At 39.9% G+C, this 11,916-nt stretch overlaps 1 protein-coding gene across 2 annotated transcripts in view; it reads left to right on the top strand.

Annotated features, from left to right (window-relative positions):
- Positions 1–2,524: 2,524 nt before the first annotated feature.
- Positions 2,525–11,916, top strand: part of AIFM1 (apoptosis inducing factor mitochondria associated 1) — a 33,257-nt gene continuing 23,865 nt past the window's right edge. The window contains exons 1-2 of one of the 2 annotated variants that reach the window (XM_027054233.2): positions 2,525–2,794; positions 11,319–11,449. In XM_027054233.2, coding sequence (XP_026910034.1) covers positions 2,689–2,794; positions 11,319–11,449 — 237 coding nt within the window. In that variant the 5' untranslated portion in view covers positions 2,525–2,688. Of the gene's footprint in view, positions 2,795–9,965; positions 10,109–11,318; positions 11,450–11,916 lie in introns of both variants that reach the window. The other variant, XM_027054232.2, reaches the window with a different exon arrangement.

Raw genomic sequence — 11,916 nt, 5'->3', positions numbered from 1 at the left:
GGAAGTAAGGTTGTTGTGTGTGTATTGCTTTTGCAAAAAAAAATGATGAAATATAATTTTTCATTAAAGAGATTTTTAAAGTACCTCATTGCATCTATTGCAAAAATAAATGTGCTATACAGCACCTTTTCTTTGTGTTAGTTGTGCATTATTAAATGATTGACTTTCAAATACACCCAGCTGTTTTCATAGGTACCTGATCATCAGTTTGACACTGTTTTCCAAAGCCTCTGTCACCAACAGATATGATTTTGTATTCCATATTTATTATTGTTATTGGCTCTTAGAAATAGCAATAAATATCAATGTTAGGCATTTAATGTATTAAATAAATATAAACAATTTTAACGACCTATTGTGTAATTGGTATTTTCAATATTTATCCCCCAAAGCAGTCCTAGGTAAAAAGTCACCCATTGCCTGCACTTCTGAAAATTATTTTTAATGAATAAGGCAACCCTGGATTATTTTCCCCCAATTAAGCCTGCTTCCTTGGTTAAACTTCCAAAAACGAGGCCTTTGTAATTTCATTCTCTATCCCTATTCCACTAAAAACAATAGGGGCATCTCGATGGTTCAGTTGGTTGAGCATCTGACTCTTGATTTCAGTTCAGATCATGATCCCAGAGTTGTGGGATTGAGCCGTGCATCAGGCTCTGAGCTGAGTGTGGAACCTGCTTAAGATTCTCTCAGGGCGCCTGGATGGCTCAGTTGGTTAAGTGTCAGACTTTGGCTCAGGTCATCATCTCATGGTTTGTGAGTTCGAGCCCTGCACTGGGCTCTGTGCTGACAGCTCTGAGCCTGGAGCCTGCTTCAGATTCTGTGTCTCCCTCTCTCTCCCACTCCTCGCTCATGCTGTCTCTCAAAAATGAATACACATCTTTAAAAAAAAAAATACTCTCTCTCTCTCTCTCTAGGGGCGCCTGGGTGGCTCAGTTGGTTGAAGCATCAGACTCTTGCTTTCAGCTTAGGTCATGATCCTAAGGTTGTGGAATCAAGCGCCCATGTCGGGCTCCACACTGAGCGTGGAGCCTGGTTAAGATTCTCTCTCTTTCTCTCTCTCTCAAATACAAAATAATAATAATAACTTCATCACCTACAAGATTAGCGCCAAACTCTTGCCAGGTCACATCTGGTCCCACCATGTTAGCCTGTCCTTATCTACTTCCTAGTAGGTATTTGAGGCAGTTGTCCCCTGAAAATATGCTGGGGTTTGCTTGTTTTATACCTCTGAGCCTTTTAAACAGCATGGTGCTTCCTTTAAAATACTTTACAAATATTAGTTCATTTAATCTTCAAAACAACAACCCTATGAGATTGGTAGGTGAGGAAAGTGAGGCACAATTAAGTGATTTGCCCAAGTGGTAGAGGCAGGATTCAACCTTTAGGAAGACTGGATCCAAAGTCAAGGAGCGCTTAACCACTAAAATTATTACCTTTGGTCCCAATGTATTAACCCTTTGAAATATCATTCCTCCTCCTCCACTATTTGAATTTTACTACTTATCCTTCCAGACACACTTCAAGAACCACTTGCATTAAGTCCTTCCGTAGCTACTCCATCCCATACAGTTTCTCTTGCTCTGGCTCTGAATTAGTCATTCTTATTACCTAAGTGAGAATTAAATGATAGTATATGTCATCTCCCTAACTAGTGACCACTTTATACTTTTCCACATGCCCCAGAGCCCCTCTGGTAGTACAGTCCAAGTGGCAAGTATTCATTAAATCCTTGCTAAATGAGTAAGTAACCCCAAACCCCGGAAAAGGCACGTTTATATTTTGCATAAAGTCAAATATTATTTCTAATTCAGCTTACATTTGGGAGAGTCAAAACACCTATTTACACTCCACCCCTCACCCTACTATTCCTCCCACAACTCTAAAGTCCTGCTGAGGATTTCTCGGTGAAACACGAACTCTTTTTGCCAGCATCCTTGCTCTCAAGCACAGAAGTCCTAACAGGAAACTATCCGCAGTACCTGGTACAGCATCTAGGACATAAAATTCCACAATATAAAAAAACGATATGGGGAAAGAGAGCACGGAAAGATTACTTGCAGAAAAAGGGACTGGGTGGGAAAGTGCCAGCAATTTGTAAAAGACGGAAGTCCACTCCGAATCTGGGAAGCCAGGTGCTCTGGCTCAGACCTATGGAAAAACTGGAAGTGGAATACAGCCAGAGAATCCGGAAGGCTTAGTACCTAGTAGTTAGCAGCCTAAAACAGAACAAAATGCGGTGCTATGGCCACGGCAGCAGCACAGGCCACAACTGCCAGGCAAAGTGGCTCCACGGCTCCCTCCTTGGACAGTTTTCCAAACTCGATCAGCGGAACACTTTACCACCAACCCGTTGAAACTTGCAAAAACCTCCGGCTGGGGTCTTTGCAATAGTGCGGGCAGCAAGGCGCATGCGCAAATCTCTCACCGTGCGAGCCAATCGCAATGCGACGCTGAGTACTACGCCTGCGCAGTAGGCCGACAGTCGCTCTTTCCCCCCACCCCCCCCCTTCTGCTCTAGCTGGCCTGGGTAACCGTCCAATACTCTCCCGGAGCTGGGAGGAGGAGTCAGCGTGGAGTGCGTGTGAAGGGAGCTGGGGGTAGCGGGCCGGGGCCCACGGTGTTTGACCCGTCGGTCGGTCCGTGAGAAGAAAGGAAAGGAGGAGGTGCAAAGTAGAGGTTGCCGAAATGTTCCGGTGTGGAAGCCTGGCAGCGGGTGCCTTCAAGCAGAAGCTGGCGCCCTTGGTGCGGACAGTGTGCGTCCGAGGCCCGAGGCAGCGGAACCGGCTCCCAGGTGACTGACCCATCCCGGGCAACCCCGACCTCGCAGACCAAGGGCCAGGGTTCCATAAGCTCCCTGTGCCTCGCAGCCCTCCCCCTGCCTTCTCCCCGGGAAAAACTTAACCCACTCACAGCCGCGTGAATTCTGAATGGCGGGATCCAAACCCTGAGTTTCACAAGCCGTGCCGACCTGACCTTCAAGGGCTTTGAACCAAGTAGTCGGGTTGAGGCCTTTTCCTAGGAGGGTTTGCCATTCAGGGATGACAGAACAGCTAGCTGTCTCGTATTGTCCAGTGCCACCTCCCGGCCACCCCTAGTCCGCCTTTTTAGAGCAATGAGGTCAAGTAGACTTTGTCATTTACTGATTGTGAGACTTGAAACAAGACATTTAAGCCCGATGCCTTAGTTCCTTCTGTAAATGAGGATATTACCTGCTCTACTTTCCAAACTCCAGATGAGATCCATAGATTTGAGCGCCCTGTGAAACAGAAGCAGCGCAGTTCAAGTAAGGAGCCGTTCGGTTGTGCGCCAGACACCAGGAGAGTCCTCTCAGAATTAATTTGAGATGTCTGGTCCGTGTAATTTTTGGTGGTCTTTAATTCTTCAAAGAAACAGTTTGCAGGGCACATTGTGTTTGTCCTCCGTGAAGTTGTTTCCCCAAATTTTAGAGCTGGAAGGGATTTTGTGGTAAAGTTCAACCCACTCATTTTATAGATAATAAACCGAGACACAGAAAGGTGAAATTATTTTTCCAAGGTCACATACCTAATTAATAGGTAGAGCAAAGGATAGTTTGCTGGTCTCTAGGCCCCTAATCCACTTGCCACAACTCCACACTGCTTTCTAAATTTGACCTCAAAAGATTAAGAATTCATCTGATTCTCCTTTAGCCCACCTTGCATGAGATATCCATGTACTTATCTGGGCATGTCTTGAGCTTGCTCATTTTCAACCTGCACAACTTAGTGGGGGTAATTAATTATCCACCTGTAAGAGGTGCTGGGTTTTTTAAAATCTGTTTTTGAATGATCACCTGGTGACATTCACATTTGCAATGTAAGGAGTTATCCTCGAGGCCTTTCCAGTGCAGAACCACCTTCTGGGTGCTTTAAAAATAAGATGTGGAAAATATTTCCCTTAGATGGTTAGTCTTTGCAAATGTGCATTTGAAAAGTTTTTCCAGTTGCTATGCCTCAAGAAAACGTTTCCTAATGGGTGTATCTGAGGGCACATCCTAAAACATATTGCTCTTGGAACTTAAAAACCTCTGCTTTAGGTTTTAAACTAATATGCCATCTATGGTGTTATCTGTATGGGTTTTATGCATTGAAACGATAGTGCTCTATGTAAGCTGTACATAAATTTACACAGAAACTTAGGTAAGCTGAAGATTTTCATCCACACTAGCCTTTCAAACTCTGTGTACTTATTTTGTTTAAAACTCACAATTTTTACCAGTACTCTGAAGTCTGACCAAAAGTTCTCATTAAATAAATATGGATTTGTAATGTTAAATTGACTTATTAGATATTTGAAGGTGGTTGGTGATGTTAAAACTACTGAGAAATACAGACGTTTTTCCATTGCATGATTTTGTTTGAAAGCAGTGTGCTGTAGAATATGTTCTGACTTCTTGACATATCCATCCACGTCTTTGTATACACTTATTCTTTGTCCTTTGGCCAAGCACCAGAGTACAACATCATATGCCTTTACAAATGGGTGGGGTGGGGTTACAATTTCAAAAAGAAATCATATAATTTTAGGAATTAACCCTGTTTCGTTAGCTTTATTATTAATTGTTTATAATCTGGTTTCTTTTTCAAGTAGTAGCATCTGCCGTATGTTTTTGCATAGGTGGAGAAGAGGCGCTCTTTATTTATATGCCAATTTCCCTTAGTTTTTTCCTTTTCTCCTCCCACCCCCATTTCTTTGTCAAGATGTTACCAAACTTTAAACCCACCTTGAAAGATCTCATCCACATCTGTCGCCATTGTCAGATTCATTTTCATTATATGTTACCTTTTGCCTTAAAACCATAATTGCTGTTATTTATTTACTTTATTTGGATGCTCTGCCTCTTTCCAGAAATAATTGAAGGCAGTTAATGGTGACTACTTTATGTCTGCATTCAGCACTGAGGAGCAGATAGGTTAGGTAATGGATATTTTCTGTTCTGTAGTATTTTATTAGGTTACCAAACATTGTGTTGCCCATGTGATCAAACTGATCACCAACCCTTGACCTGAGGGTCAAATGTTTGAACCATTTTTCTCTAATCAGAAGAATTCTCACCTCCTTAAGAAGGAAACTGGACTCCTTGTGGGCAAGGATCTAGAATTACTGGGAACTGCCAAATGACACTTTTTTTTTTTTTTTTTTGAAGCCCAGAAGATGAGCCGTTCCCCACTCTTTTCTGCTGAGGCAAAGCTTTCCAGAAGAAAAATTTTGGCAAGTCAGCCTTTTCTGCATCCAGTTAATAAGTTATATTGTCTAGGCATTTTCTAACATTTTAAGGGAGTTACAGCATATTGTAACTTTTTTCTAGATCATGTTTCCAAAAGCTGCCTGGTCTTGTAAATCAAAGAGGGCTGACCCCACGCCTACTGAATGAGAATGTCCTGGAGAAACCCCTGGGGATTTATATTTTAACAGGCCCCTTGATGTAATTCTTACGATCAGGCAAATTTGGGAAATACTGTTTTAAGGTTTAAAGAAAACAGACTGAGCAACTTTGAGTCTCTTGTGATTTGTGTTAATCCCATTTTCTGATACTCAGAATAGTGGCAGCCATTGTCCCTCCTATACTACTGCACTACCTGAGGCCAGGGATTATGTCCTATTTATTTTTGTGTCCTCAGTGCTTTGTACAGTCTCTGGCACGTGGTAAATTCTCAGTGGCAGAGCCCTAGTACTGTGAAGGACTTAACTTTGTAGAACAGAGTTAGATTTCTTTTTTTTGTCCTCTAAATCATTTTTCCTCTGTTGCCTTTCTTCAGAGTGGTTCACACTGCACTGTAGTTATTATTACTATGATTCGTCTAAAATAACAGCAAGGGTTTATGCTAAAGAAAGGGGGGGAGTTGATAAAGGGAAATAGTTGTCGCATTCCTTATAAAGAGATACCTGGCTACAGTGGACAGACCGCGTAGCTTGTCCTGTCTTGTGTTTTATCCATGTCAGAAAAATCAGTTTAACATTCAGAAAATAAGACTCAAGAGCATATAGACCTCTTAATTATTTGAGATTCCAGGTGCCTCAATTATGTGGATGTGTTTCTAGAAAACACTTTCTGGGAGTATGGAAAACGAGATTATAAAATCTACAGAAATGAACTTGCCAATTTAGGTACTATTCTAATGCTAGTCTGTAGTTGTAGTTACTAAGAGCTTACTAATTTATTATTATTATTATTTATTTAAATTAAAGTCAGTAAACATACAGTGTAGTATTGGTTTCAGGAGTAGAACCCAGTTATTCATCACTTACATACAAGACCCAGGGCTCAGGGTCACCTGGGTGGCTCAGTTGGTTAAGCCTATGACTGGTGCATGTCATGATCTCATGGTTCGTGAGTTTGAGCCCCACAACTGGCTCTGTGCTGACAGCTCGGACCCTGGAACCTGCTTCACATTCTGTGTCTCCCTCTCTCTGACTCTTCTCCTCATGTTCGCTCTCTCACTCTCTCTCTCTCTCTCTCTCTCTCTCTCTCAAATAAATAAACATTAAAAAAATTAAAAATAATAAAAATAAAAATTGTTTAAAAAAAAAAGACCCAGTGTTCATCTCAACAAGTGCCCTCCTTAATGCCCATCACCCACTTAGCCAACCCCCCCCCCAGCCACTTCCCCTTCAGCAATCCTCAGTTTGTTCTCTGAATTAAAAGTCTCTCATGGTTTTCCTCCCTCTCTGTTTTTATCTGATTTTTCCTTCCCTTTCCCTATGTTCAGATCTGGCTAAAACTTATTTGCAAAGACTTCTTCAAATTGTTCAGTCATTACCATAGAATTGGAAAGAATTTGTGTTTCCTTCCTTCCTTCATTAATACAACAAATATTTATTGAGCAAACACCTACTATGTGTTAGGCACTAAATACAATTGTAACAACAATTCAAGAATTGGGTCCTTGTTTTTAATATTTATTTTTGAGAGAGAGAGAGAGAGAGAGAGAGAGAGAGAGAATGAGAGGGGGAGGGGCAGAGAGAGGGAGACATCGAATCTGAAGCAGGCTCCAGGCTCTGAGCTGTCAGCACAGAGCCCAACGTGAGACTCGAACTCAGGAACCATGAGATCATGACCTGAGCTGGAGTTGGATTCTTAACCAACTAAACTACCCAGGCGCCCCCAAGAATTGAATCCTTGAACAATATAGTGAATATAGACAACAATATTATAATCAGACTTGCTAAGAGACTAGATCTTAATTATTCCAACCACTAAAAAGAAATGATAATTATGTGATAGAGGTGCTAATTACTGCTACAATGGCAATCATAATATAAATGTATCAAGTAAAAAAATTGAATCCCAAGTATGAGGAAGGAAGTGCTACCTCTCTGTGTGGTCTGATTGCAGAAAATCTCAGACTGGTGTTGTAATGAAAAGGCAAGGAGTAAGTTGGCTTCCCACTTTGGCAGGACAAGTGAAAAGACATGTTTAGTCATGATGTAAAATTTCCTAAAATTTTGAAGCTATGGGGGAGAGGTGTGGGAGTGATTTTGTGGGTAAAAGAAGACTGGGGATGGGAGAATATAAACATCCATCCAATACTTAACACCTCTTACAAAATTAAAATCAGTTGGTAGGTATGTAAAAATGGTTTATTAATAATAGTATATTACATTTATTTTCAGGCAGTAGTTTAAATGTTAACCAATTGACTTTTTAAAAACTCAATTTACTTCTAAGTGTCTTTTTTTTTGGCAAATCAAGGCAAAAACTGCTGAACTTTACCAAATCTACACTCTTAGTTTTATCAGTTTGTGAAAAGCTAGCAAAAACAGAATAAACACTAGTATCATTACCTTAAAACAAACTTGTTATATCTGGATTTAGGATCTTCTAGAGGGATAATCGGAATTTTTTAAAAAGCCACTTATTTTCAATAAATAAACTTATGGTGGAAGTGGGGAACACAACTAAATTCATTGAACTAAACCGTGTGGAACTCTTTCTACCCAGTTTCATTTTCTAAGCTCTGAGAGTTGTCAGTTTCTGCTTCTGGTGCTTAATCATTCTATGGGTTTCTGAAATTCAAAAGCTTGCCCAGATTGAGATAAGCTTCTCCACCCCTGCATGTTTTTATTTTCATGATTTGTTATTTCCAAATATAAACCATTTTATTTCATGTGGCAATGAAGGATTCTAAAGCAGGTAAGAAATAAAAACAGTAAAGAAAAATACATTTTCACTTCTATGGGTGTGGATTTATAGTCTCTTATCTGTAATTCAGAAATCAAAATAGGACTCAAAAAATCAGATTTTTGTAACTCATTTGCCAGTGAAACCTGACCTGAACTGGAGAGAAAGGCTACTTATTAAATCTTTTGTTCATCCCACTCAGTCAGCTTTGTCAGGGAAACATTAATGTGTGTGACTGTGGGTTGCTGCCCCTCACTGTGCTGAGTGTTATTTACGGTATGGTATCTGTATTATATACTTAAAACCAAACAATTCTGAGCTCTGGAATACAGTTTCCCGAGGATTTCAGGTAAGAGACTACAGACTCTGTTTTTACTTTTCTGTGCCCTGAAATTGTGGTAGCAAGGAGGAAAGCTCCATATTTCTACTATGAAATGCTACAACCAATGCCCATTCTGTTTGTCTTTCAAAGCCTGGTCAGACCAGGAATAGATCTATCTGCCTCTAGACCATTGGCTCTCAAAGTGCAGGCCAGCAGCATAAGCATCACCTAAGAACCTGTTAGAAATGCAAATTCTTGAGTCCCCATTCCAGATCTCCAGACTCAGAAACTGGGGGTAGGTCTAGCCATCTGTGTTTTAACAATCCCTCCAATGGATTCTGATGCACGCTCAAGCTTTAGAACCACTGCCCTAGATCAGGATCAGCATCGGCAAATGGCAGCCCACAGGCCAAACCCACATGCTTTTGTAGGTATGCCCCTTGAGCTAAGATTGATTTTTGCATTTTTTAAATAGCTGAAAAAAATTAAAAATATACTATTTGGTGACATACAAAAATTATTTAAAATTCAGATTTTAGTGCCCATAAAGTTTTATTACAAAACAGCCATACCCATTCATTTATATCTTGCCTGTGGCTGCTTTTGTGCAACATCAGCAGAGACTGTATGGCCTGCAAGGCTGAAAATATTTGCTATCTGGTCCTTTACAGAAAAAGTTTCCAAACCCCTGCTCTAGGTCGGTAGTCAACATGAGGAGTATCAGAAGCAGAGAAGGTTCTGACACCTTCCTTCATTTCCGTGTATGAGAGTTGTTATATTCCTCAGGTAATTACATGGATATACAGAGTTTTACATCAACATAATATTTATATTATTTTGGAGGACTAACAGCCAAGTAGTTGATGGATATTTAAAATTTTGTCATTCTAGAAAATATTTTATAATCTGAAATTATTTAGTTCTTTGGAGAAGATAAATCCACTTAATTTTTTTTCTTATTTTGTGCTTTAGCATTTCCATCTTCCAGGACACATTACCTTTCATGAAAGACTGAACTGTGTCCAGGTTCGATTATGTTGTGGGGTTTTCTTATTTTGTGCAGGATTCGAGCCAGCCATTTAGATTATTCCTTAAGTGGTGGTTCCAATGAATGTCCCAGGTAGCCTGTAGTTCACTTTTTGTATCTATTCAGTCACCTCTCTGTGTTTACTTCATTTGTGATGAGGATGTGAAGAGAGTAGTAGTAGTGTTTGATGAACTGCCTGTTGGTTTTTCATTATCTTTTCTGTAAGCTGTAAATTTCTTCCCTGGGCAGCATTCAGTTATACTCCTAAAGTCTCCAATTTAAGTTTGAGGATTCAGTATCTATAGTATTCGTACAGTTTTAATTATTTTTTTCTTGGTCATTGAACAGTAACATCATGCAGCCCAGTGGGCAGTAAGTCTTGACTTCTACAGTGCATTGACCTGTAGTCATAAACGTGTATTAACTATTTTATTTTTGTATGTGTGTGTGTCTTAATGAATTGTGTTCCTCAGGCAACTTGTTCCAGCGATGGCATGTTCCTCTAGAACTCCAGATGACAAGACAAATGGCTAGCTCTGGTGCATCAGGGGGCAAAATCGATAATTCTGTGTTAGTCCTTATGGTGGGCTTATCAACAATAGGAGCTGGTGCATATGTAAGTAGAAAAGCAGCGTGTGTAAAGAAGCTGCCAGACAGCTCCCATTAGTAGACTCAGTACTCCCCTGCTTTAACACTTCTGCAACTAACTCCCCTTTCTCCTTTTGCAAAAATTTCCAAAAAGCCTTCTTTAAAGTGCCTACTATCTAACATCCTGTGAAAGCCAACATGGGAATGACTGAAATTTAATCTCATGTTGATTAGCTTTGCTCTTTTCACTTGTCTTTTTACTCATTACTTGAAAGCCACTGCGTTTTCTTAGATTTGACTAATCCACAAAATTGTACCTTTTCTCTTAGATATGACACACTAACCTGTGAATAGGTCAGAACTCATTGCAGCTCCTTAGCACAATATTTGATTTTGACTCATTTGTCAAATATTCAGTGTTGTCCTCAGCTTTGGATAGACATTAAAAAACAACAACAGCTTTCAATCCAAACTATTAAATGTTCCTAAAAGGAAAACTGTCCCTGAATCTCACCCAAAGACTCAATTATAGAAGTAGGCCTAGTATCTCCACTTTTAGAACGGAATTTGTGTGAGGTGAGAAATATGGTTTTAAATGCTATGTAGTATTAACACAATTCTATCTCCTTAAATGAACTCTGATCAGCTTTGTTGGTCACAGAGGAATTATTCCATAGGTGTTTTTTCTTTTTTTTAACTTGGCAGGGTTTACTGTGACTAAGCAGATCAGTCTAAAGTTGGATCACGTAAGGTTGAGTGAACCAACTTAGATAACACCTACTATCACCCTTGATTGAAGGAAGCTGTTTCACTCCCCAAGAGCAAATTTTGGATGCCATTACGGTGTATGGCACATACATACGGTGTATGGTTCTTTCCACACTGGTAAGACAGTGAAATTATCTTTGTTCCTTGGTCACTAGGTTATAAAAAAGGGGTGTGAAAATTACTTGAAGTTACCTAGATTGACTGACCTGACTCCCAAATGCACCAATAGACCAATAGACAGTTTTTGCAGTTGTGAATTGACTCAGAATAAGAAATAGGTGAACTCTGATAACAGACTTTGAGGAAGGACACATTCTTCTCCAGTCCTGGAGCAGCATGTTTTTTTTTTCTTTTTTAGCACAGGGTTACCAAAAATCCTTCCCTGCCTTTGTGTTGAATGCTTCTTCATTAATACTTAGTGCTTTTTCTATTTCCTTTTGTTTCTTTCTTGGCCCTATCTTTACCTACAGTTGTGCAGTGTCATCACCTAGGATCCCCTTCTAGATCACTAGCGTCTACAGGTGCTCCCGTGAAAGATGGCAGCAGCCTAGTATACTTCTTAATTGTAGGAGCGACAGTCACTGGGGCAGGAGTTTATTATGTAAGATGCTTACACTAAAATATATTTCGGGGTAGGGTGGGTGAGACCATGGCACTAATGAAAACTTGATCCATTAGAATACAGTGAAGTATTCACAGCATGTGCTTTCTAGGTATTCATCAAAGGGACATTGTCAGTCACTAGGGAGCCCTCAGATCTCATCTTTCAAACTGTTGAAGCCCTACCAGATGTATCTAAAGCTATCATACATTTAATTATTATAGATCCTTCTCATTAACCCTTTCTTTGAAACTTTTGCCAAGTTCATAATTCTTTTTTAAGATGCTAAATTATATTGTGCTTCAGTGCTGCAGACCTAACAAGATAGTCTCAAACAGTAAACATTGAATAAGCAAGCAAAAGGAACTTGAATACCATCCATTTTAGATCATTTTAGGTAAAACATAATTTTTGTGTTTTGTCAGAAATGATCAACCTGACTTTTATTGTGAAAAGGCATTTTATTG

This window comes from Acinonyx jubatus, chromosome X, assembly GCF_027475565.1.
Source record: "Acinonyx jubatus isolate Ajub_Pintada_27869175 chromosome X, VMU_Ajub_asm_v1.0, whole genome shotgun sequence".
In the NCBI taxonomy this organism is placed as follows: Eukaryota; Metazoa; Chordata; class Mammalia; order Carnivora; family Felidae; genus Acinonyx; species Acinonyx jubatus.
Note: the sequence above shows the minus strand (reverse complement) of the source record. Positions and strands in the feature narration are given on the sequence as shown.